At 40.2% G+C, this 27507-nt stretch overlaps 1 protein-coding gene across 4 annotated transcripts in view; it reads left to right on the top strand.

Moving 5' to 3' along the window:
• Window positions 1-1841: 1841 nt before the first annotated feature.
• The window catches only part of si:ch211-260e23.9 (uncharacterized protein LOC555795 homolog), a 30599-nt gene continuing 4933 nt past the window's right edge, over window positions 1842-27507 (top strand). Inside the window, exons 1-5 of one of the 4 annotated variants that reach the window (XM_060838092.1) lie at window positions 1842-2073; window positions 2685-2818; window positions 9086-9288; window positions 12108-12228; window positions 23466-25576. In XM_060838092.1, coding sequence (XP_060694075.1) covers window positions 9153-9288; window positions 12108-12228; window positions 23466-23709 — 501 coding nt within the window. In that variant the 5' untranslated portion in view covers window positions 1842-2073; window positions 2685-2818; window positions 9086-9152 and the 3' untranslated portion in view covers window positions 23710-25576. Of the gene's footprint in view, window positions 2074-2684; window positions 2828-9085; window positions 9289-12107; window positions 12229-15686; window positions 16374-23465; window positions 25577-27507 lie in introns of those variants that run through there. The other 3 variants (XM_060838091.1, XM_060838093.1, XM_060838095.1) reach the window with 3 other exon arrangements.

The raw sequence follows: 27507 nt of genomic DNA, 5'->3' as shown, positions 1-27507 counted from the left end.
AACTCAATAAGGTTTGTGAGGCACGACCTGCCCTTCACAAAACCATGCTGGCTATCCCTGATCACGTTATTCCTACCCAGATGTTCATAAATCTTATCCCTTACCATTCTCTCTAAGACTTTGCCCACCACTGAAGTCAGACTCACTGGCCTATAGTTACTAGGGCTATCCCTACTCCCTTTCTTGAACAATGGGACCACATTCGCTATCCTCCAGTCCTCTGGTACTATTCCCGTTGACAATGACGACATAAAAATCCAGGCCAATGGCTCTGCTATCTCCTCCCTAGCTTCCCATAGGATCCTGGGGTAAATGCCATCAGGCCCAGGAGACTTATCTATATTCATCCTTTCCAATATTCCCAAAACCTCTTCCCTGCATATTTCCAGGGCATCCATTCTAATTATTTGTGATTCCATATTCACATCAGCAACAGTGTCCTGTTCCTGAGTGAATACTGATGAAAAGTACTGATTTAATGACTTGAATTGGAAAATTCAGCAGAATTATTAGGCTGAATAGTCTCATTGTATGATGCATTATTCTAGAAATGGCTTTCCTTTCACAGTAACGATCTCCACACAAAGGAGCCAAGTTTACATTCAGTTTCAGTTATTGGTTAAACACTTCAAAATACATTCAGTTATGAACTCTACTGTTTTTTGGAAATAAAGTTATCATTACTAGTAGATACATTTTTATAGTAACTTAAAATTCCAGACAGTTTCAGTAATTTTACCCAGAGGTGTCAAAAATAAAAATGGAAGAAAAAATGTTTGATTTGGTGCCAAACAATACCATAATCTTATTATTTTATTTCATTTCAGAGATTCCACAAGTTGATAAAACAGTAATAAAGGTTCAACAATGAATACATGATCATTATATTCTCAATTTTGATCATTAAAAATATGTCTAAAATGATTTTAGACAATTTAAAATAATTTGGGGTGGCAGGTGGCTCAGTTGTTAGCACTGCTGCCTCACAGCACCAGGGGCTCTGATTTGATTCCAGCCTGGGGCGACTGTCTGTGTGGAATTTGCACATGCTCCCTGTGTCTGCATGGGTTTCCACCGGGTGGTCCGGTCTGCTCCCACAGTCCAAAGATGTGCAGGTTCGGTGCATTAGTCAAGGGTAAATATAGGGTCAGGGGAATGAGGCGGGGTGGGTTACTCTTCAGAGGGTCGATGTGGACTTGTTGGGCCGAAGGGCCTGTTTCCACACTGTACGGGTTCTATGAATTTTGGAAGCTTTTTTTTAAAACCTTCCCACTTACAAAAGTAAGGGACTTAGTAATCACATTGCAATTTTAAAGTACCCAGTTGGTAATTCAAAGATAGTAATGATAGTTGAAGGTAACAAAGCAGTTCCCTCATCTGTAAAAAGAGAGTATGACCTAAATCTTCCAGTACAAAACAAGCCAAAAATGTTTCACTCAGCAGAAGTGTTGGTGTGATACTACGTTTGCAGGAAGAAGTGTATGAACGGCGTTACAGTTTAGGGACAACAGCTAATGTTGAAGTAAAACTGTTTCATGGAAAAATGCTTTTTCATCCATGAGAATTTATATGTATTTGATTATTTCGCTATCTTTATGTATGCTATCTTTCAGCCCATCAGCTGGAGCAGTGAGACGCTGGAGGTTTACAATAAACCTCAAACCTCCTCCAACACGCTATTAAACACCCCATCACCAGTGTCGATCCAAATTCAAACAGGAATTATTTTTTCAATGAATTTATTGGTAAGTGCACAGGACAAGTAAAACGTCTCTAAGAGGGGCGGAGTCAACTCTCTAAGGATCAATTTTTTTTTTCGCTTCACCAAATATTAGGAGCAGCTGCACTGCTTAGACAGAACACTGTGGTTCTGGACTGGGTAACGAGAGAAGTTGATCCCGTCTTATTGGGCTTTGACAGGCGGAGTCAATGACACTATTTGTAAATGGTAGATTACGCAAACAGCTGATCAAAATAAATCTGGAGATGGTTTTGTTGTTTTGAAGGTCGAGCTTAGTTTAGAGTCATTTTAGATTAGAATTCCTCCGTTTCGTCAACAAGATAGATTGAAAGGTAACTTGAATTCGATAACATTCATGTTTTTGCTAGGAAATGTCATTTTAAAGTGGATTTAAATGTGGAGGACGGTCACTTGGGTGACTTCTTTCCATCGGTAATCATTACAGTTACTCCCCTGCTCGTTATATCATCTCAAGAAGTTTTGCTATGTATTTGTAACGAGGAAAGTTGTTTTTGGGAATGTAATTTTCGGTGATGTATACCTTAGGACGTCTTTATTATTTCCTGTTTTGAGCATGTTCAGACATGCCTTTACTGTCTGAAAGTAGTGACTGAGAACATCACAAAGCGTTTAGAGATGTTACGATCGATCTTTCAAGTTACGTTATCCAAAGTTCAAGGTCAAAACGCGTGAGATCTTCCGAGTTGATCGCTCTGTTCTGTTGTGTGAAAGCGAATCCAGTACGAGTGAGATTTTTATTTCGGCAGCTTGATAAAAGTCAGCCCAACGTGTATCCTTATTGGTTTTGTTTTATATTTTTTTTAAAAATCCTGTAATTCCGCCATTCCAAGACTCTTGCAATGTTTTAATTATTAAAGGAACTAGCCAACCTTGTTTAAATGAAGTTTTAGTTGAAGCAAAAGTGTTTGTTTTTATAATGAAGGTCTGTCGTAAAAGGAATCTCTCCAGCGACTAAGTTGATAGAATTGGAGGCTCTCCCACAGCCAATCACATTTGACCCATTTCACCATTCAGAGCGCAGAGACTGCAGACTTCTCCACCAATCAAGTTTAGCAGGTACACTGTGTACGTATCAAATACTTTTTCTCGATTGGAGACGCGCTTGTCCAAACTGGGTTACAAATCGTAGTTAAAATCTATTTCTATTGCCATGCATTCTGTCTAAAACCCAGCAATTTTTTTATGAATTATGTAGTTGACTATTTTAAAGCTGCTGGTCTTGTTTCATATCTTGTAGGTGTTTTGTTTTAAGTCACTAAAACTCGCCCCTTTTGGTAGCCCTTTATATTCCGCATCATATAATGCTGTTACAGTTAAATAAAGGTAATTACGAGGGCATGAGAGAGGAACTGACGAAAATAGACTGGAAGCAGAGCCTAGCAGGGAAGACAGTAGAGCAAAAATGGCAGGAGTTTGTGGGTATAATTGAGGACACTGTACGGAGGTTCATCCCCAAGAAAAGAAAAGATTATCCAGGTAGGGATTATTCAGCCATGGCTGACAAAGGAAGTCAGGAAATGTATCAAAGTAAAAGAGAGATCCTATAAAGTGGCCAAGAGCACTGGGAAATCACAAGATTGGGAAGGTTACAAAAACAAACAGAGAAATAAGGAAGGAGAGGATCAAATATGAAGGTAGGCCAGCCAGTAATATTAGAAATGACAGTAAAAGTTTCTTTCAATAAGAAACAAACAATAGGCAAAAGTAGACATTGAACCACTTCAAACTGATGCTGAAAGCCTAGTGATGGGAGATAAGGAAATAGCAGGAGAACTTAACAAGTACTTTGCGTCAGTTTTCACAGTGGAATACTTGAGTAGTATCCCAACAATTAAAGGGAGTCAGGGAGCTGAGTTGAGTATGGTTGCCATTACAAAATAGAAAGTGCTAGAAAAGCTAAAAGGTCTTAAAATTGATAAATCTCCTGGCCCTAATGGGCTACATCCTAGAGTTCTGAGGGAGGTGGCTGAGGAAATAACGGAGGTGTTGGTTGAGAACTTTCAAAAGTCACTGAAGTCAGGGAAAGTCCTGGATGATTGGAAGATGGCTGTTGTAACCCCCTTGTTCAAGAAAGGATCAAGACAAAAGATGGAAAATTATAGGCCAATTAGCCTAACCTTGGTTGTTGGTAAAATTCTAGAATCCATCAGTAAGGATGAGGTTTCTAAATTCTTGGAAGAGCAGGGTCAGATTAGAACAAGTCAACATTGATTTCGTAAGGGGAGGTCGTGCCTGACAAACCTGTTGGAATTCTTTGAAGAGGTGACAAGTAGGTTAGACCAAGGAAACTCAGTGGATGTGGTCTATCTAGACTTCCAAAAGGCCTTTGATAAGGTGCCACACAGGAGGCTGCTGAGTAAGGTGAGGGCCCATGGTGTTCGAGGTGAGCTACTGGTATGGATTGAGGATTGGCTGTCTGACAGAAGGCAGAGAGTTGAGATAAATGGTTCTTTTTTGGAATGGCAGCTGGTGATGAGCGGTGTCCCGCACGGTTCACTGTTGGGGCCACAGCTGTTCACGTTATATATTAATGATCTGGATGAAGAGAATGGGGGCATTCTAGTGATGTTTGCTGATGATATGAAGTTAGGTGGACAGACAGGTAGAACTGAGGAAGTGGGAAGGCTGCAGAAGGATCTAGACAGTTTGGGAGAGTGGTCCAGGAAATGGCTGATCGAATTCAATGTGAGCAAATTCGAGTTCTTGCACTTTGGGAAAAGAATACAAGCATGGATTACTTTTCTAAATGGTGAGAAAATTCATAAAGCCAAAGTACAAAGGGATCAGGGAATGCTAGTCGAGGATTCTCTAAAGGTAAACATGCAGGTTGAATCCGTGATTAAGAAAGCGAATGCAATGTTGTCACTTATCTCAAGAGGGTTGGAATATAAAAGCACCGTTGTGCTACTGAGACTTTATGAAGCTCTGGTTAGGCCCCATTTGGAGTACTGTGTCCAGATTTGGTCCCCACACCTCAGGGAGGACACACTGACACTGGAACGTGTCCAGAGGAGATTCACACGGATGATCCCTGGAATGGTAGGTCTAACATACGAGGAACGGCTGAGGATCCTGGGATTGTATTCATTGGAGTTTAGAAGATTAAGGGGAGATCTAATAGAAACTTGCAAGATTATACATGGCTTGGAAAGGGTGGACGCTAGGAAATTGTTTCTGTTAGGTGAGGAGACTAGGACCCGTGGACACAGCCTTAGAATTAGAGGGGGTAAATTCAGAACAGAAATGCAGAGACATTTCTTCAGCCAGAGTGGTGGACCTGTGGAATTCATTGCCACGGAGTGCAGTGGAGGCCACGACGTTAAATGTCTTCAAGGCAGAAATTGATAGATTCTTGTCACAAGGAATTAAGGGCTACGGGGAGAATGCAGGTAAGTGGAGTTGAAATGCCCATCAGCCATGATTGAATGGCGGAGTGAACTTGATGGGCCGAATGGCCTTACTTCCACTCCTAGGTCTTATTATCTTAAGTGTAGTAAGTTAAAATTGATACAGCGATTTAAATTAAAGCAAAAGTCATTCAATAAGAATGATTACATATTCCATACTTTATAAGCACAGTCCAAATTCGGTTGGGAAAACGGTTTATACAACTGTAGAAATAGCAGACCTGGCTATGGATTGTTTTATGACATTTTAAATACTGCATAATATTCTTTTGTTTCTGTGGTTATATTGGTGCCGTTTTTAAAAATTATGATTATCTCATTTAACAGGTTAGTATACTACCTGCTAATCTTGCAGGAATATGTTCAAATCCACTTTCTAGGCATATGTTTTGTTAGTTTAAAGCTAACGTTAAAGAATTAAAAATTAAGAGTTAGTTCTGTGGGTAAATGCACTACATGGCCTAATTTCAACCAGAGTAATTATATAATTGATTTTATGTTTGTGCAAAGGAAGTAACAGCCATGATTCCCATTTCTGAACATTATCCCCTGACTGTTTTTAAGAAGGTGCACATGGTTGCTGGGTTGGGTTCAACTGTGATATTCACTTTTCATGGTCGTGAAAATGATGGCGTTCTTTGGACCTGTTGTCCTTGTCCTTGAAGATGATCAGAGCTGTAAGGTGGCTGAGGGGCTGTAGAAGAATCTTTGGCAGTTTCAGCAGTACATTTTGTGGATGAAACCTGCTGTAGCCACATTTCATCCATGATAGAATAAACCGACATGAAGCCTGGTGGATGAGGTACTGGTCAAGTGGAATGCTTTTGTGCTGTGTATGAGCTTTGAGTGTTATTGCAGTTGGACCTGATCAGCCAAGTGGACCCTATTCCATCACACTCCTGACTAGTAATCGAACCCGGTTTCCTGGCACTGTGAGGTAGCAGCGCTAACCACTCAGTCACTATGCCGCCCTTGTTAGGCTCTGAATTTTTTAAAAACCGTTTGGGACAGTTAGTTATACATATTCATTTCCTTGCCTTCATCTAAAGGACAGGACAAAAGTAAATCAGGATTTTATCTCCAGCAATGGTGGATGTTCTCTATAACTGGTAAATCATCAGGATCCATTTTTAATACAGTTATTGTTGGATATAGATATAGTGGTCCTGACACAGGTCCTGCACACTGGTGTTAGAAAACCAGTGAGGAAGGTCCAAATGAAGTAAGTAGGGTATTCCCTGAGAATTAGGATTCCAGCAGTAGAAATCCCCTCCTCCTAACTGCTGGCCAATCAGAGGTTGGCAGCTCTCCACTGCTTGCCAGCACCCCTAGGAATCATGGCTCCTGCCAGTCATGCATCTACCAGATGCATGGCAGTCGGGAATGAGGGCTGTGCTGCTGGGGAAATGGTTTGAAGGCATAGGTAAGAAGTGGCTTTCTTTGGGCACCTCCCTTTTCCATGATCACAATCCCTCATCAGACAGTACATGCCTTGTGAAAGGAGTCCACTGACGAGATGACCTTCAAGAGTCTCAAGAAACCGATGCAAGTTTGAGAGAGTCTCAGCTACTATTAAATCCTCATGATCTCAGTGATAATGATTTTAAAATGGCTCACCATTAAACCTAATTAAAGTTCCACTAGCCAGAGAGTGGGTGTCTGGTGTCAGCCCTTTCCCAATGCTTACATAATGGAGGTCCATTTTTCTGCCAATGGGAATGGGATACATAGCCACCTCCATGATTGTGGAGGCCTATCAAACCTACTGTAGTGAGCCCCATATATCCCTTGTCTGATGTAGGCCTACCTTTGCAACATTGACTTGCAATCCCTCACTACAAAGGTGTGCACAAAGGAATATGCAATTTACTGGTGCAATCAAAAAGGATAACAAATTCTAATCATCTGCATTATTTAACAATACCTCTGTATATACGTCTACCCATGTCCTAAATGATAAGTCCCAATCATCCTTGTACTCACTGACCTATAATTGCTCCTTATTAAACAATGCCTCATCTTGACATCAAGTATGAGAATTCTTTTTCAAAAGTGGTCATGACCTTGTTTCTTGCAATCTGTAATCCTCTCCAGCTCCACAACCCTCTTAGGTGTTTGCGTTCTTCTAAGTCTGGCCTCTTGAAATATCCCTGTTTCATTTTTATTTTAAAAATGCTCACTAGTATCTTCCATGTCTTCAGTTGCATAACACTTAAGTCATGGAATTCCTTTTCTAAGCTCATGATGTCTTTTTCTTCCTTTTTAAGATGCTGTTGTTGTTTTCCCAAGAATATTAGTTAGCCATATTCTATGTACAAGCATTTTGAGGTCAGGGCCCGGAATCATTTGAGACAGAAGCAAGACTATCAGAACAGATGTAATGCTTTTATTTAGATATTTTTACATTGCCCACAGTCTGTTTTCTGTATTTTAAATTCCCCAAAAGTGAAATTGACCAGTGAGAGGAGCACCATGATCTGGCCCTATCAAACAGTGGCAATACTTCTCATTTTTAAACAGGAATGAAGTTGGAACATTGTATGGTATTATTTTTAAGAAGATTTGATTTGTGTAGCAACACACTGCAGACTGGTTGATGTGAATGTTGTTTGTGATGCGGACAATCATCAAACTCAAGCAAAAGGCAAGGATGGTGTGAGATGCACATTCACAATCGGCTAAACACATCTAAGAAAATTATGGCAAAGGATTGGACTTTTAAATTTTGTCTCTCAATTCTTCTGTCATCCTTTCCATATTATTTGCTTTCCATACATGGCTTTGCATTAATTGAACATTTTAACTTGTATAGGTCTGAACCAAGAAGTACATCTCCACTGAGGACTATTGAGTTTAGTTGATGAGAGATGTTATTGTTTGTCCTGACTGCAGACAATACAGATGCCCAATGAAGGATGTACACTGGAAATTATCTCCAGAAATTGTGATTCAAAAGTGAAGACTGTGGGCAGCTGTAAGCATGATGAACACTGAGACCCATTCCTTTGTCATTGAATGAAATCTAGGCCATCATCTTCAGACTGAAATCTGTGTGTGTGGACAGCATAAGCATGCTGCATTCAGGACTGGAAGGCCACTTTTTTAAAAAATGGGCAGTAAAATTGTGGCCACATCACCACAAAACATATAACTGCCAATGTTTTTTCTGAACTACTCCCTTGCTCCAAATTTCTTCAGAGTATTCATGTAGTGGCCATAAACACCAGAAAAATTTTCATTTATGTATTGTTGGTGTTGGACACAAATCTATCTGCTAATTGTACACTCTTTTTATTTGTTTTCATGATGAGGGTGGATCTGGAAAGGCCACAGTTATTGCCATTCCTAATCCTCCTAAGGAGATGATGATTGGCTTTTCCTTGAACAATTGTGGTTCTTGTAGTGACAATATTTCCAATATTGTTTTGGTGAGGCAACGTTGCACAGCAGTCCTCAATTTCTGATGTTTTGTACATCCTCACTCTTCCTTATCCTACCCATTAACCATTGCATTTAAATCCACAATTCCCTCTTAAACTTTCCACTTCTCTTTCCTCTTTAAGAAACTCCTTTTAAAGCTTACATCTCTGACCAGATCCTACTACCTCTGTACGTGTGAAAACTTATTAATGCTAGCATGATTGGAAAGTAATATTACAGAAAAGGCACTATTACAAATGTAATGTAGGATATTGACCCAGTATTTCGAATGACGGCTTTCATTTAAAGCTGCTGGTGTGCAGTTGGCTTGGAGATTTAAGCACTCATCAGTCATAAGGTTCTGGTATTAAAAGGCTGCAACATTTCATTTACCCCTCACTATTGTGAATTGATGGCATGGTCCAATCCTCAATCCTAATTTGAGTTAGTGTATTACTTTTCTAAACTGCAAGTTGTACTTTTTTTTTCAATACAGGAGTTAAGTGAACAACAATCATTATTGAAGCCCTGTTGGAAGGATATAGCTCAGACTAACTTTACGCATGTCAAACATGCTTGGCAAACTCACCCGTTTCTTTCTGGGTAAGATGGACGGCGAAGACAATGAAGGAATGAGTGGAATGAACAATATTCTGTACGAGAATGAGGAAGATGACTGGATTATCGTGAACATACAAGGTAAAACTTGGATATTTAAATCATACCTCCACATCTAAATGGATGTGAAAAATTTATAGATCCAATCTTGCGCACTATCATTTGACTAATAGTAAATATATACATTAAGTCAATGAATAATAACATACTATCCCTTCCCACAAACCTAAGTTCATGTCCTTTTATATTTATAATTAAAGTAATCCTTAGTGGTGATGTTTTAGTGAGGATCCTAAACCTGTACAACAAGATTAAACTGGTTAGATGTAGAAAGATATTTTGAATGCAAAGGACTCCAAAACCAGGGGTTGTATTTTAAGGATAAGGGTAAAGCTTTCAGGACTGAGACTAGGATGAGGAGAAATTTCTTCAGTTAGCGGTGAGCCTGTGGAATCACTACAACAGAAAGTGGTTGAATCTAAAACATGGTATTTTCAAGAAGGAGGTAAATGTAGATCTTGAGGCTTCAAGGATATGGGGGATAAAGTAGAATTAGAGTATGGTGCTCGATGATCGGCCATGATCCTGTTGAAGCAGGCTTGAGGAGTCCAATGGCCTACTCCTGCACAAAGATTTAGGGCAAGGGCTATAACTGAAGTCCAATGATATCGTTTGAAATGGTGAAGATTGTGTAAATATATATTGCTTTGAATTTAACATAAATTTAAATGTTAGCTCCAAGTTCAGAATCTCACTAATGAGCATGAGTAATTATTTTCATGCATTCCTTCAACTTTCCTCATTCTATGCAGTTTCCAATTCTTAACTCCTTCCCCAAGAAACTAGATAGTGTTGATTCCTTCATTCCCACTCTACCTTCATCGTAAGGCCCCTGCCTGCTCTCTCGGCTTTGTCCTCCTTCACCCCTTGTCCAAACAAGTTGGCAATGACAAACTACCAATAATGCCTGTTGTCTGACCACTTTAGCCCTTCAGGACTTCACATTGGAGCTCAGGGACACCTACAACTTGTTCTTGACAGGTCGCTTTACACTAAGACACACATGCATCACCTGCAACTACACAAGATGCATCTATGGGTCTTGACTTCATTTCTTAGTGGTTACTCATCCTGCCTTTACTTCGATGCTGCCATTCTCTTTTGCTTGCATTTTATTTTAGTGAATAGGAAGAAGAAGAATGCAGCTTGTCACAGTTTAGGGCACAACTATCAAAGGAGTGGACATATTGCTGTATGCTGCGGTGTTATGTCAAAGTCACTTCTGCAGCAAATCCAGTTTATATAACAAACACATTGTTTATGTTTTAACCAAATGGCCATCTCTAAAAGTCAAAAGGAACCAGTCCTCAGTGGGCTCAAAAGAATATAATGATTAGTCAGAGGGTACTGCCACAGTCAGTCAAGGAATTTATTTGATTCTAGTCCTAGGAGATCACCACTATTTATGCTACAGGTCAAGTACAACAAAACAAGGGGTTACAGATAAGTTAGTTGTGGAGACATTGGTTTTGGGCCAATTTTTCCAAGTGAAGTGAAGGATTGAGTATAATGACAATGCATGGAAGGGTACATAGTGGTGATACAGGAGAGGGGGAGATTTTACCCAATGAGTGAGTTGGAAGTGCAGATGGCAGGAAGGATTAGTAGTTTGTGAGAATGAAGTGGATGACAGCCATTGAATGGACATGATGTATGCAATGATGAGAGTTTTAGTCCATAGAATATTAAGGCTGTTTCTCACTCCAGCAGTTTTTGCTTTCCGTGTAATCCATGAGCATTCATGAAAGTAATGTGAAGTGGCAGAGTTAGTGAGTGGGAGCCCTGGGGATGTCAACTATCCAAAAGAAGATGGTGGAACTTAGCTATTGTTCCTGCACTGCTGTACATTGTTTTTCACCTGGGGCACCACATTAATGTGAGCCATTATCTTAGTCCAGGTCAAGTGGGTCTTCAAAGTTTGTGGTTCTGTTCGCCGAACTGGGAGTTTTTGTTGCAAACGTTTCGTCCCCTTTCTAGGTGACATCTTCGGTTCTTGGGAGCCTCCTTTGAAGCGCTTCTGTGCTGATTCCTCCGGCATTTATACTGGATTGAATCTGCCGCTTCCGGTTGTCAGTTGCTGTCCGCTGCAGTGGCCGGTATATAGGGTCTAGGTCGATGTTTCTGTTGATAGAATTTGTGGATGAGTGCCATGCCTCTAGGAATTGCCTGGCTGTTCTCTGTTTGGCCTGCCCTATAATAGTGGTGTTGTCCCAATCGAATTCGTGTTGTTTGTCATCTGAGTGTATGGCTACTAGGGATACTAGGTCGTGTCATTTCGTGGTTAGTTGGTGTTCACGGATGGGGGTTGTTAGCGGTCTTCCAGTTTGTCCTATGTAGTGTTTTGTGCAGTCCTTGCATGGGATTTTGTACACTACGTTGGTTTTGCTCATGCTGGGTATCGGGTCCTTTATCCTGGTGAATTGGTGTCTGAGAGTGGCTGTTGGTTTGTGTGCTGTTATGAGTCCTAGTGGTTGCAGCAGTCTGGCTGTCAGTTCAGAAATGCTCCTGATGTATGGGAATGTGGTCAGTCCTTCGGGTTGTGGCATGTCTTCTTCCAACACACACAAACGAAGTTGCATCAGGACATTATTCAAAAGGGCCACAGCACACCTGAATTACAAAAAGAGGAAGAAGAACACCTATACAAGGTATTCACCAAAAACGGATACCCGCGCAATTTCATCAACAGATGCCTTAGGGAAAGACAACGAAATGAGGACAGAAATAATTAGTCTTCGAGGGTGATGAGCAGAATCAGTAGACAATACAGAGCACAAAGAAAGAGTCTCATCTTCCTTCCATGATTTGTATTTAACTAGTTTTGTTTTCTTTCAATACAGTTGAATATCCTGTGAAAAGATTGGAAATCAATCCTCTGGAAGACCAACTTGGACACCCAAGCAGTAATAACCATGACAGTGAAGAAGCAACTGAATTGACAGAGAAGTTAGAAGGTCACAGGTTAGTAATAGAATATTGGAAAACACTAAATTAAATGTTTCTATTCAAAAATTCATCATAATCAGGTTCTAAAAAATTCCTTCTGTAAATATTTAACTTGGCTTACTAAAGAGCTTTCATACTGTTTTATTGAATGTGTAAAATTATTCACTTATTACTCAATCTCCTTCTCGTGGATCCATCCACAACTTGCCAAACAACAGATTTTTGAAGCAAGGTGGTCAGGCTCCTCTCAACTAGTCTTGCTATTACATTTGGGTCTGGAAGGAATGAAAAAGATTCAAAATGACATTGGATCATGATATTGGTCAGGAAGGCAATTTGACACAACTTATTTTAGTCGTCCAGAAAAAAAAGTGTATAGGCTGGAAAAGTTTTCATTTTACACTAACCAAGGAGATGAACAATAACAAAATTCAAAGGCAACAAAAAAGTTATACTCTATTAGAAAGAGATTCTAATGCCCAGAGTTTTGATTCTGCTAGTTTGACACATTGCTATTGACAAAACAGCATGGAACTTTTGTCCCCAGTTACATGTGCTGTATATCACAAGGAATAGTAGATCATGTCAAACAGCATGTTTCTTCAGCAATTGCCAAGAGGTTAAGTACGTTCATCACTCACCAAGCCCATGCTTACAAATCTCAAACATGATTTCTAACATGAAATGTAATTCTGCAATTAGACAGTATTTGTTGAACAACCGAGTTCTCAAAAATTACATTAACAATCAGTATAAGATCATCAGATGAACCCTTAATGTGTCTTACTTATACTTACTAGAAGCTATATATATATATTCAAGGTTTGCTCTAAAGATTTGTCATTTAGGTGCCAGTCGCTGTGGTTGTGGTTATGTTCACCAAGCTGGGACATTTTTTATCCCCTGTCTAGGTGATACCTTCAATGCTTTGGAGCCTCCTGTGAGGTGCTGCTGTACTGTCTTCTGGAATTTATTTGGTTCGGTTCCTGCTGCTTCCAGTTCGTCATTGTAGTGGCCAGTGTAAATAGCCTACAACACCAAACACCCAAGAGAAGCTGCATTAGGACTAATAACGTGACGAGGACATGCCATGACCTAACTCACTAGCCATGCTACCTTGGATAAAAAAAATCTCTGAACTGACAGCTAGGCTTCTCTGACCACTGGGATTCAAGACAGCCCATAAATCGACAGCCACACTCAGACAACAACTCACCAGGACAAAATACCCTCTACCCATCATGTGCAAGATGAATGTAATTTACAAAGACTGCATTAAACACACTTTAGGACTAACCAGCAAACCGTATCCATGAACACCAACTAGCCACGAAAAACCAGCTGTCCCTAGTAGTAAAACACAAAGATGACAAGTGTGATAGACTAGGCCAGACCACTCAAAACATTCTTAAGCAGGCAGCCCAGACCATAACTTTGCAAGTTGTTTCGGTAAGTGTACAGTGAAAATTACCTGGAGTAAGATAGCTAGGTTGACTACTAGATTTTAAAATAGACAAAAATTTATTCCCAAAATACACAATGAAACACAAAGATCAGAATAAAGAACCCACCCAGAACTCAGCCTATCCAGCTAGACTTAATTATGCTGTTCTGAATACTCTTTAAAACTCAGTATAAATGAAACATATAAGAGTCATAGAGATTAGATTACTTAGTGTGGAAATAGGCCCTTCAGCCCAACAAGTCTACACCAACCCGCCGAAGCATAACCCACCCATACCCCTACACTTACCCCTTACCTAACACTACGGGCAATTTAGCATAGCCAATTCACCTAACCCGCACATCTTTAGGCTGTGGGAGGAAACCGGAGGAAACCAACGCAGACACAGGGAGAATGTGCAAACTCCACACAGTCAGTTGCCTGCAGTGGGAATTGATCCCGGGTCTCTGGTGCTGTGAGGCTACAGTGCTAACCACTGTGCCACCGTGCCGCCCACTTGTACAGCTTGGAAACAGACTCTTCAGTTCAATCCATCCATGCCGACCAGATATCCCAATTCAGTCTAGTCCCACCTGCCAGCCCATATCCCTCCAAACCCTTCCTATTCAAATGCCTCTTAAATGTTGCAATTGTACCAGCCTCCACCACTTCCTTTGGCAGCTCATTCCATACACAGACCAGCCTCTGTGTGGAAAAAGTTGCCTCTTGGGTCTCTTTCCCCTCTCACCCTAAACCTATGGTTTTTAGTTCTAGACTCCCTGACCCCAAGGAAAAGACTTTGCCTATTTACCCTATCTATGCCCCTCATAAGTTTGTAAACCTCTATAAGGTCACCTCTGTGTTTACAGGTTCAAGTTGAAGAGCAGAAAAAGAGAAAGTTTCCACACAACTCCCTGTTGAACTTCCCAGTTCAAGACTGAACTAAAACCTGCTCTGCTCAGCTCAGCAACTAAAGAGCAGACCATTCCCGTTTCATTATACAGATCATTTTAAAAACATGACCACTTTGGCCTGAAGTCTCATCTGTTTACGTATAAACAAAAGGCCTCTCAAAATTCTTTTCATCTCTGTACCAAACCAGACTGATCAGAGTCTGGCCTGGTTTATTGCCCCTCTGAAAAAAATCAAGGGCAGAATCTCCTAGAGCCAAGGAACAGCTTTTAGAAGAAAAAGGGACTAGCTTTGTGACGCAAGGACCACAAATTCGATTGGGATAACAATGATCATAGGACAAGCTAAACAAAGGATAACCAGAGAATCTCTAGAGGCATCCACAGACTCCAACAACAAACATGTAGACCTAAACTCAATATGCCAGCCACTACACTGAGCAACTGGAAGCAGCAGAAACGGAATGAAATAAATTTCAGAAGACACGGTACAGCTTCACAGGAGGCTCCAAAGCACTGAAGATGTCACCTAGGTAGGGGATGAAATGTCTGCAAATCAACTTCACAGCTTAGCGAACATACCACAACCACAGCAGCTATACATATATATTCATCTGCAAGGACTAGTCCTGTCAAGGAGAAGGAACATGTCCAAACATTGCTCCTTTTATCTTAGAAATTAGCATAAGCATAATGAACAATAGTTTTCTATTGCATTTTCTGTAGCAACATCTCATCAAGTTGGAGTAGACTTGTTAATCAATCAGCATCTTTCTCATGCAATGTACGTTATTGCTCCCTTTGACTCTAGTATTCTGACCTTTGCAAGGTCAGCTTTGATAGCATGCCCCTTTTCTCAGTAATATTTGAACTCTGCATAATTAAAGGATGAATATATACTTGTTTGCCCACTGCAATATCAATGGTTTACTGGACAATTCCAGAATACTGGCCTCCAGAACATTGCCCAGAAACCTATTTCATACATTATTCACTTTTTGCTTAAAAAATAGCTGTCTAAAATCTGTTTTTAACTAGTTTGCTTTAAACTTGTATTAAAGTAGAACTTTAAAAGAGTACATTGACCAAGGCATTTGAATAATTGTTTGGTAATACAGAACTTGCGTAAAGGAGACCATCAAAGTTGAAGATTTTCACGGAGAATCACAGAATTCCTGCAGTGTGGAAGAAGGCCATTCAGCCCATTCAAAACCACATCAACTCTCTGAACAGCATCCCACCCAGATCCACCTCCTTAACCTATCTCTGTAATCCTGCATTTCCAATGGCTAATCCACCTAGCCTGCATATTCCCCGGATTCTATGGGCAATTTAGTATGGCCAATCCACGTACTTCCACATTTTCCAACTGTGGGAGAAAATTCACCTCGGCATGGGGAGAATGTACAAACTCGACGCAGTTGCTTGACGGTGGAATCAAATTTGGGTCCTTGGTGCTGTGAGGCAGCAGTGCTAACCACTGAATCACTGTGCCACCCTTGCACTCATCAGAACTAAGACACAAGAAACAGACTTGCTAAAAAGCACACGAGTTAAATGAGTTAATAGAACATGAGAAGGGGTGTGGGTGCAGTCCCGATTGACTTGGAGATGCAAGCACAACGGTTAATTGTCAATCTTAATTCTCCAATAAAACAGGTAGATTCTGATCAGTCAAGGTTTTGCCATGGGGATGCAACAGAGATTTTCTATCTCCATATCCCCTCTTTTAATGAAGCAGGGTATTTATAAATGTTAGCTTCTAGCATAGGCAAATGCATTACACTATTACACACTACAATTGATAATCCTAAATAGGTTTTTGATGTAACTCTTAGCACAGTCTGGCTTCTTCAATAAATGATTTGCATTGCCAGAATCTCATCTAATAGTGAATATGCTTCTGAATAGTTTATAATTGCATAACCTCTATTTTTGATATTCATTTAGCTTTATCTAATATCTTCAGCAAAAGTTTATATAACATCATTTGTGCACAGAATATGACTTTCTTCAGCCTCATGGATTTTTCAGAAAATAAGCATTTCATGTGTTATGAAGCTGTATAAGATGCATAGTAATTTCACTGTTAGGATGTTGTCACTTGTTGCCATAAGTATTTATAACCTGTTATTACAAAGACGTGAATAATTGTGACTAGCAGCATGATCTTGCTGCAGGCAGTTCACAAAATCTGAAAGTTAATGAAAAAAATAACTCAGTTGCTGGCAATAGCCTGAAATACATTGTTGAGGGTGACAAAAGTGACATCTGTTATGTAGCATGACAATATCTTTTGACCTTTTGTTTTGCTTTAGGCCTTATGATTGCAAATGTCAGAAACCTTATTGTTTCCTATCATTCACCCCAAGAGCATGTTTTAATAAACCGTCAATGTGAAAACCTGTTTTTCTGTAATGTTAATTGAGAATTGCCTAAATTTTGTTCCTGGAAATTAATGACTATTGATTGTTATTCACCATTTACGCCATTGCTAAAACGTAAGGAAAGATGAGTGAAAGATTGTGTCTTGCGCCCATCTCAAATAAAATAAAAATTATACCATGAGGTCCCGATCCTTCAAGTTCCAACTCTATAAGAGTAAGTAGATGAGTCATTATGATTAGGAAAGTTGGAGATTTTTTTTTCTCTCTCAATTGAATTACTATGTTGGTAAGGTAGAGGGCAATAGCTTCAATGAAACCCCAGCAAGGAACCTGAAAATTAGAGGGAAGGAAGCTAACAGAAGAAAAACCACTGAAATTGGAGTCTCCATTCAGAGAAATTGTGGCTGAGTATTTTGCGGACTTTAAGATTGTAACATTTCCAGATCTCGATTCCATTTATTTCAGCATTGCACCTGCTTAATATTATGTGAAGTATCCCAGTTAATGGGCTGTCTCTACATTCAGAAAATCCAAGACCCTCAGCGTCACAGCGCCTGAGACCTGGATTCAGTTCCCAACTCATGCGACTGACTGTGTGGAGTTTGCACGTTCTCCCCATGTCTGCTTGGGTTTCCTCTGGGTGCTTCGGTTTCCTCCCACAGTCCAAAGATGTGCGGGTTAGGTGAATTGGCCATGCTAAATTGCCCGTAGTGTTATGTAAGGGGTAAACGTAGGGGTATGGGTGGGTTGCGCTTCGGTGGGTCAGTGTGGACTTGTTCGGCCGAAGGGCCTGTTTCCACACTGCAGCTCCGGATTCAACTTTGCTGGCTACACTGCAGCTCAGTAGCTGATCATTAACCTGAGAGAAATTGTCAGATCGGAATTCCTAAGAATAGCCAGGCATCTGTAACTGACGAGATACCAGCAGAGCTATTGAAACCGAATAGGAACATCGTTAGACCAGAGCTCAGGAACCTGAGATCCGCATTGCGAAGAAAATCCTGGATGATTGGAAGTGAGGAATAATCGTCAAGCTATCAAACGGGGGAACCTCAGCAACAGCAATGACACTGCTTCTAATACCGGCAAAATCTGTAGCACTATTCATCAAAGTAAAACTAAATAGTACTCTTCATGAAGAACAGGCTGAGATAGCAGGGTATGCTGAGGATGCCCTTTACACTCGAGCTTAAAATATCAGAAGCCACATGTTGCTTTAAGAAAGCAGTTGGTAGCACTACCAGCAGTCACTTGGGTACAGTACAACATCCAGAGCAGTATATTAACATCTTCAAAGTCATACATAGCAACTCCAGCTGGTGTGTCAAGACCAGCAATGTGCATCATGGGTTCCTTCAGTATCATCACTGGAATATGGTACAGCTGTATACTTACCCATTCATTTTGCTCTTGGTTGTTGATTTCCTCATGAGGAAAGTGACCATGATGGATTCAGACTTTAGCCTCCCATGACAACGGTATAGGTTGACTGACATGGCTTTAGAAGATAACATTGTCTTGCTGGCCTAAGATCCTTGAGCTCCAAGAAGTGACCACCAGTCACAGGGGAGGCATTAGCTTCGTGGTATTGCTGTTAGACTATCAGACCCAGGTAATATTCTGGGGACCCAGTTTCAAATCTCACTGTGGCAGATGGCGATGTTTGAATTCCAAAATGAAAATCTAGAATGACAGTCTAATGATGACCATGAAACCCTTGTTGATTGTTGGCGGAAAACCCATCTGATGTTCCAGATATTAGAGTTTGAACATTCTGGCCCTGCACCATATACTTTCATCTCCTGCAGACACAGTGGCAGTCGTCTTCCCCTCTGGCAGATTATCATAGCAATGATGACAATGCTGATAACTTGGTCCCTCAATGCCCTTTTAACTGGCAATTCTCTGGGTTGCTATATTTGCATCCAGTTTGCTCTTGGGAAAACTGTTTGGAAGTGGGACCTTTTTTCTAATTTTGCCAGCAAGTTAGCCTATTACTTAAAACCTGAAGTTTACCCAGCCTGTTTGCCTCCAAAAAGCTGAGAAAATTATTTTTCTTTCTTCCTCTTTAGATAACCTTCCATCATTGTTAATATTGTTGAACTTAAAGATTAGGAGCATGAGTAAGCCCCATAGACCCTTGAGCCTACTTCATCATTAAATAAGATCATCACTGATCTGATTACTTCAACTCCTACCTATGCCTAATAACTTTTCATATCCTTGCTTAACAAGCATCTACTTACTTCAGCCTTTAAAAATATTCAAAAACTCTGCTCCTACTATCTTTTCGAGGACAAGAATTCCAAAAATGACATCACCCTGAAGAACAATTTTTCCTTCACCCCTGTCTTAAATCAGCAATCCCTTCATTTTAAAATGTGATTTCAACTTCTAGAATTTCCCATAATAGGGAACGTCCTTTATGCATGCAGCCGAAAAACATCCATTATGATTAATTAGATTCCCTACAGTGTGGAAACTGGCCCTTTCGGCCCAACCAGTGCACACCTCCAAAGAGTAACCCACTCAGACCCATTTCCCTCTGGGAATGCACCTAGCACTATGGTGCTATTGGATTGGATTCCCTACAGTGTGGAAATAGGCCCACACCGACCCTCCAAAGAGCAGCCCACCCAGACCCATTCCCCTACCTAATGTACCTAACCGTACGGGCAATTTAGCATAGTCAATTCACCTAACCTGTACATCTTTGGAATGTGGGAGGAAACCCATGCAGACACTGGGATAATGTGCAACTCCACTCAGACAGTTGCCCAGGCGGGAATTGAACCTGGGTCCCTGGTGCTGTGAGGCAGCAGTGCTAACCACCGTGCCACCCATTAGGATCTTGATTAAAACACAAGTACTTTTTTTTTAAAAAAAGACTATAACTAAAACTGCATATTTAATGCCAAAAGTAATTCTCAGTCCCTATCACAGCAACCAGGAGCTTGCCTTCAAATTGAAGATATACATAAATTTGGTCACCTATTTTATGATATTTCTAAGAATTGTCCACTACTGTTAATTATGGAAACAGAATTCTAGGCCACTGTTACAAGGAGAATGCATTGGCCTTCGTGGACTCAATTTTGCAGGCAAATGTAGGTTGGAATTTCTTTTGACAAAATGGATTTTCAAAAAAAACTCCATAATCCAGCTGGGAAGTTGGAAGCAAAACCAGAAGTTGCTGGAAAATCTTAGGTCTGGTAGCATCTGCAATGAGAAATCAGACTTAACATTTTGTGTATGATGACCCTTCCTCAGAACTGATGGTAGCTAGGAAATTGTCAGTTTACTGTATGTGCTGATGGTAGGGTAGGGGGAGAGGCTAAGGAGTAAAAGATAGGCAGGGATAGAGCCCAAAGAGAGAGGAGAACAGTGGGAAAGACAAAGGAGTGGATGATAATCTGGCTGGGAGGCTGAATAGCTACAAATGAGAGTTTTAGTGGCTAACAACAGGTGGTGTGTTGTAGCAGACTATGTAATAACAAGGCCAGGTGTGTATGGGAAGAGGCTAGGATATGGGAAACTCAAGCCCTAAGCTATTGAACTCCGTATTGAGTCCAGGGAGCTGCAGGGTCCCCAAGCAGAAAATGAAGTGCTTGCACTGAGTTTTGCTGGAACACTGCAGCAAGCCTGAGAGATACTGGCCAGGCAACAGGTTGGTGTGTTAAAGGGGCACGCAACTTGAGGGTCAGGGTATTTCACAAGCAGAATGTAGTCCTCTGTGAAGCAGTCACCCAGTCTAGGCTTTGTTTCCCCAATGTAGAGGAGGCCACATTTTGAGCAGCGAATGCAGTAAAGTGCTGCTTCATCTGAAAGGCATGTTTGGGCCCTTGGATACTGAGGAGGGAGGAGATAAATGGAGAGGTGTTACACCTTCTGCATCTGCAGGAGAAAGTGCCATGGGGCTGTGGGGGGGGGGGAATGGGGTTGTTGAGAGTGAGGGAGTTCCCACAGGGAACAGTCCCTGCAGAAGCCAGACAACAGAGGGGAGGGGAATGTGTGTCTGGTGGTGGCATCTCGCAGGAGGTGGAGGAAATGGCTGATGATCCCTTGGATGTGAATGCTGGTGAGGTGGTAGGTAAGGATAAGGGGGAACCTATTGCTTGTGTAGGAACAAAGAGAGTGGGTGAAGGCCAAAATGTGGGAGATTGGTTGGACCCTGTTGAGGGCTCTGTCAACAACAGTGCTGGGGAATCTTTGGTTGAGGAAGAAGGTGGACATTTCGGATGTTCCCTTGTCAAAGTTGGCATCATTGGAACTTATGTGGTGGTGATGGGGAACTGGGAGAGGTGGAATGGAGTCTTTACAGGAAGTAAGGTGTGAGGATGTATAGTCCAGGTAACTGTTGAAGCTGGTGGGTTTGTAGTGGATATGCCCTATCCCTGGAAATGGAAACAGAGGTGTCAAGGAAGGGAGAGAGGAGTCAGAGAGAGACCAGGTGAAAGTGGGAGCAGAGTGGAAATTAAATGCAAAAACACAGGGAAGTTGGGCCAATATTAAGTGGACACCACTCAACTAATATAACACATAAAGGACACAATTAAAATTGTAAATAAAATATGACCGTTTCAACTATGATGGGAGAAATGCACTGATAATCATACCCCACCATTCCAAGCATCACACCATGAACAGAAATGTTTAAATTTAATCAGCAAAATGGCCAATTGTCTCCCTTTCATACTGCTTTCCAGAATCCAAGAACCTCTCAACAAGTTTCTTCAAAAAATCTCAAAATTTGTTTATCATTATGCAAAACCTATCAACTAGTTTTGCTACTTTTTTTTAGAGCATCTGTAAGTTATAATTTAAATTTCAGATACATTTCCAATACTACATATATATACACACGCACACACACACACCCTTACTGACCAATGATTTGTAAAGCAAAAAGGTAGTTGTTGAATTCTCATAGCCCACTGAGCTTTTGCCTGACAAAATCAAATTTCTAACAGCTGTGTACTTGTGGAAGATTTTTAAACAAAATTTAGGTCATCTGAAAATCAAACTTGATCCCAGGTTTTTGATATTGGTCACATTGCAGCTTTTCAGAGTTTGCAAGGTAGTTAAATGCAATAGTGCTGACATTATTAGGTTCCTAAATTTCAGCCAGGGGAAAGAGATCTTGCATCTTATTGCTCTTTCCTGGTTTTTTAATTCCTTCTAGCTTCCCAAGTATTTGAAGCAGAAGTCAAATCTCGCCAAGATTGCTAGGCATTCATCGGCTCACAGGATCCTTTATCTCTTTCAAACGCAGATTATTCAGCAATTGGAAGCAAAAAGATCTTTTTTATTTTAGGAAGTGTCTTAAATTTGACATTTTCCTTTTTTTCACATAGTCCACTTATGCATTTCCAACAAATGTTTATCATGTTTGTCAGGTTTATAGGGTGTTGAAAGAAAAAGAAAGTCCGTGCAAGGCAAGATAATATTGTGCAAGATCAGTTCCAAGGACCTGAAGCATTAATTCTGCTGGTCTCTTCACAAATCCTGCCAGATTCACTGAGCTTCTTTAGCATTTTCTGTTTCAGATTTCCTGTATCTGCAGTAATTTGCTTCAAAGGATATTTTTGTGCTTGTTTTGCCAAGGACAATAGAATGCCTTGATAGGTGCAAAGCCTCAGAGTCACTGAATGGTAGAGTGTTGAATGACCTACCGCTGTTATGAACATCAAAGTTGTCCTTTTGAAAGAGAACTCTAACATATTAAGAATATTAGAAATGGAGAGTGTGTGTACTTCATAAGGGATTAAAACGTTAAAGATAAATTTTTCATGAAATGTGAAATACATTCAATTTCCTGGGTTTTTTTCCATGATATTTGCATTGTAAGCAAAAAGTGTATCTAGCTTGAGAGGATTCCCTGAAAGAGAAACAAATGCAATCTTTAAACTTATTCAAATATTTTATTATGTAATTCATTGCCTGGTAGCTCAGTGGTTAGCACTGTTGCCTCACAGCACCAGGGTCCCAGGTTTGATTCCAGCCTTGGGTGACTTTCTGTCTGTGTGGAGTTTGCACATTCTCCCTGTGTTTGCGTGAGTTTCCTCCGGGTGCTCCGGTTTCCTCCCACAATCCAAAGATGTACAGGTCAGGTGAATTGGCTATGCTAAACTACCCATCGTGTTAGGTGCGTTAGTCAGAGGAAAATGGGTCTGGGTGGGTTACTCGTCGGAGGGTTGGTGTGGACTTGTTAGGCGAAGGGCCTGTTTCCTCACTGTAGGAAATTTAACCTAATCTATTACATTGTAAATGGTTTTTGTCAGACTTTCGAAAATCCTGAGCTGATTACATTCCATCATTAACTTTACATAAATTCTTCAAAGTTTATATAGTTCAAATGTACTAATATCAAACCAGCTTTAGGAGTCAAATTAGCTCCCTATGTGCTACCTTTCTAGTGATATTAAAGTAGTTACACTGTAACTTGTCCCATAGTTGACAGAATTAATACCCTGAAACCTGTTCAGGTAAATGTCTCTCCACTTTCTTTAGGGCTGTTCCAATCGCTCATTATATCCCTCGAAGAATGTCCACTTTGTTTGGAGATTGTGGTATGGTACATACCAATCAGATGCATGTCACGCAGCGTGCCAAATTATATGCCGAGCGAAGAAAGCTAAGCCGGAATCAACTTTTGAGGCAAAACCGAACAAGGAAACGACACTCTACTAAGGAGACCAGTGCCAGACATTTCAAACAGCCTCGTCAACGCATTTCCAGATATTCATGGCAGTAAGGACACTCTCTGCTTGGTTTTGGTGGTAAATTTCAAAGAATATCATTTCTGCAGGGGATCCCACATTTGAACGTTAGGAGATCCGGAGAATCCTTACAGAAAGTTTACCCCAAAGTGCTTATGTGTATGGTGTGTTTATTTTGCTGACCCTCCCCTCACTCTCTTTAGAATAGTTAAGTTTTCTAGAGATATAGATGTAATATTTTGATGGCTGTCTTCTTATGTGAAATTGGAAAGGAAATTCTGAGGTTTTCACACCTGAACAGGATGTGCAATATCCAGACATTGCCCTGCTGCCTGTGACAGCCTTTAGCAAGAAGAGACCTAAGGGGCAACTTTTTCAAGCAGAGGGTGGTTCGTGTATGGAATAAGCTGCCAGAGGAAGTGGTGGAGGCTGGTACAATTGCAACATTTAAAAGGTGTCCGGATGGGTATATGAATAGGAAAGGTTTGGAGGGATATGGGGCAGGTGCTGGCAGGTGGGACTAGACTGGGTTAGGATATCTGGTCGGCATGGATGGGTTGGACCGAAGGGTCTGTTTCCTTGCTGTACATCTCTATGACTCTACCTAAACTATAACCCAACATGACAAACAGCTAATCCTTCATTACTATTTTGAGCTGTCAAACTGTGAATTTACAATCCCTTCACTATGATATTTGTGGAAAGCAAGGCGTGTATGATAATGCTATAATGATAGCACTTAGGGTTTTGTCAACAAATAGATTTTGAAATTGCCAGCATGGATTTTTTCCCCTCTCAGATACAGGCTGGCAACCCTTCAAGAATATTTATGTCTATCTGAATATTCAACATACACTGCAAGATAAGGTTCCTGCTTCATTTGAGTTTTCATCATGTGATCTATGTTAGTCCCCCTTTCCCCAATTGGTAAAATTGGATCTATGAAAAATTGGGGTAGGGCCTCTGAATCTGGGTCCCACCACCCATTTTTAATGACCCCTGTCCTCTCCATGACTTTGCAGAATCTCAGCCTTGGAATCCAACGCTTGATGTGCAGGGAAGTCCCAAGTGGGCAAACAGCAGAAAGCTTGCCTGTATTTCGATCTGATAGGATGCAAAGTTTTATATCATTAGACTCTAACATGACCTCTGGAGACTGAAATATTGCCAAGCTTTGATTTGGTACCTCTATTGCATGTTATGGTGAGAGGGTTGAACAAAATAAAAATGCTTGTTATAATGCTGTGATAACTGGATTTCCTAATTATCTCTTAATTAAGCAGAGGATTTCTGCACATGTTTTAAAACTGACAATTTTAATTTAAAGTCCTATAACTAACTTTCATCATAACAGTGGCACTAACTCAGGCGCTAAAATGTAGAACAGGTATTTTAACCTCATGCTGACAGTTGTTTGAACATTTCCTGGTGCTGGAACTCATGCTAGTTGGTTTGAAAGGAGAATGATTGCATAATTTCTAATGTCAGTCCCTCCTGACAAAGAACTTGATATATTCCACTTGGTGTACATGTCTTTCAGCAGGTAATCATCATTCATTCATTTTTTTTTGTTAGAACGCAATCAATAGTATAGGACTGATGCCTTTAACAGTAAATCTGCACAATTATTCTCAATGTAGCTGTGACTGCTCACCCCATACAGCCATCAATTCCACATCAGATTTTCTGGCTGCACCTTTTCGCTTCAAAGAATAAATGATAAAAGGTGACAGTTTCCCAATTAAATAGTTACAAATGCTTGCAGATAGCAAATATTGTGAAGTGTGTAACTGATATTGTGATAGCACTTTATGAACTCTTATCAGATGAAATCTAGGACAAAATTTAAATGTGTAATGAATAGATTCCTTAAAAGAATTTGTTATATTCACATTCATACAAAGAACCCTCAATCTATCTTGTTAAATTGATCTCATTAAGATCCTTTTATGGGTTTAGTGCAGAATATGTCATGTGATTTCTTAAGTTTGTTTTGTCTGAAATCTGTCAGTGCTCTGAGTACTATAAAGCAACTAATGAATTGTTACTAGTATTAATACCTGGTAATACGGATGAGATCATCCACTTGAAATATTAACTCTTTCATTCTCCAAGAGACACTATGTTTCCAGCATTTTGTCTTTTATTGGGCATTAAAAGATAGTCGGTTAGCAGTATTGAAATGAGATTTCTTCTGATTGCTATACATTGGTAACTTTACAACAGTGGGAACATTTTCTATATCTGCAATTTCCTACAAAATTCTCAAAGCATTATTTCAAAACGAACATTTAACTTACTCAGTAATAATGGCCAAAAGAAATCTTTTATGATTACCTGTGTTATCAAAACAAAATAACCGAAGGATGCTTCACTATTTTGTATTGGAACACTTCTCTTAAATATACTGACTTACTGTAGCATTTTATTTGGAAAATGTGTCAAAAGAGCAGTATCGAAATGAGATTTCTTCTGGTTGCTATATAACCACATATATAAATAGACATATGGGGCAGAATTTAAATGGCACTGATCAGAAAGCTGACTGGGAACCCCTATGTGTTCTATGGTGGAGGTCTGATTAGTGTTGAATGCTCTTTGAACACAGTGAAACTGTTAAGCTTTTTCTAGGATTGAAGATTTAGGTGGCAGAAATCCCACTTGCTGAGAGCCACTGGCCTCACTGCTGTCAGTGCCACTGGGAACAGTTGGCAGCTGCTGGCAATAAACTCATCAGCCAGCAAGGGTAACAGAGGGACTTTAGGATGGTCAGGGCAAAGTCAAGAAGTTGACTTTACACCCATCTCTCCCATACATGCTGGATCCTTCAGTGAGACACTGAATACTTGACAATGAAGTACACCACACCTAATAGGCCTCTGCAATATGGGAAGAGTTTGTTGAACAACCTTCAGGAGGCATAAGAAAATCATACCTAACTGTTTAATCATAATCACTACTAAATTGAGGTGGGCTAAGGGATAATGGGTGTCAACAGACCCATTAAAAGCTTAATTAACATCCTGCCAATGGCCAGGAATTTCACAGTAGACCCTTCCTGTCCCTGCCTTAACGGGGCCGTTTTGGCACTACCACATATTGACAGGGTAATTGTTTCCATTGTCTATATTTTTTAAATTCACGCCGACTACATTTCAGACTTATAAAATTACTTGAATGCTCCAGTTAAAAGATTAAAAACAATACTTAAATACTCAATGACAATGCAGTTGCATAAGTGGTAGTTATTGTGTTTCTTAAAACAGGTGACCGAAATAATTGATTCTTTCCTTAGAAAGTATTACCTGCTGTACTCATACAAGAGGTCAAAATGTTATAGCTCAAATGCAAGAAGTATCAGGGGATTATTCATTATAAGTGACTTGACAAATTTACTCTCAATATTCAGAGGTGCTGAAACATCGGAATAAATCCCAATAGTTACACTGATGCTTAAAATACATGCTTCAATATTTATACATTGTGTGAAATTCCTGTTTTATTCAGGTTTAGTATTATAATAAAGTTTGTGAAATAGCCACAAACGTGCATGTTTTATTCAGACAGTTGCATCTGGGCCAGATCCTTATGCCTAACACTAAGTCCTGTAATGATGAACTGGAAAATAACTAATCTAGTTTGAGACATAGGAGAAGACCTTTATATTTTGAGATGCTGGGAATTCCTTTAATGTTAATCCTGATCATGTCTAGTACATAGGTAATGAATTGTGGAATTTATGATACGCATATTGTAATCTGCATAAAGCTTCTGTAACCCAATAGAGCGATCTTTACACTTCAATGTTAAGGCTTCTTCTCCAAATGTATGTC

Source organism: Hemiscyllium ocellatum, chromosome 17 (assembly GCF_020745735.1).
Source record: "Hemiscyllium ocellatum isolate sHemOce1 chromosome 17, sHemOce1.pat.X.cur, whole genome shotgun sequence".
Taxonomy (NCBI): Eukaryota; Metazoa; Chordata; class Chondrichthyes; order Orectolobiformes; family Hemiscylliidae; genus Hemiscyllium; species Hemiscyllium ocellatum.
The sequence above is the reverse complement of the archived record's forward strand: the minus strand, read 5'-3'. Positions and strand labels throughout refer to the sequence as shown.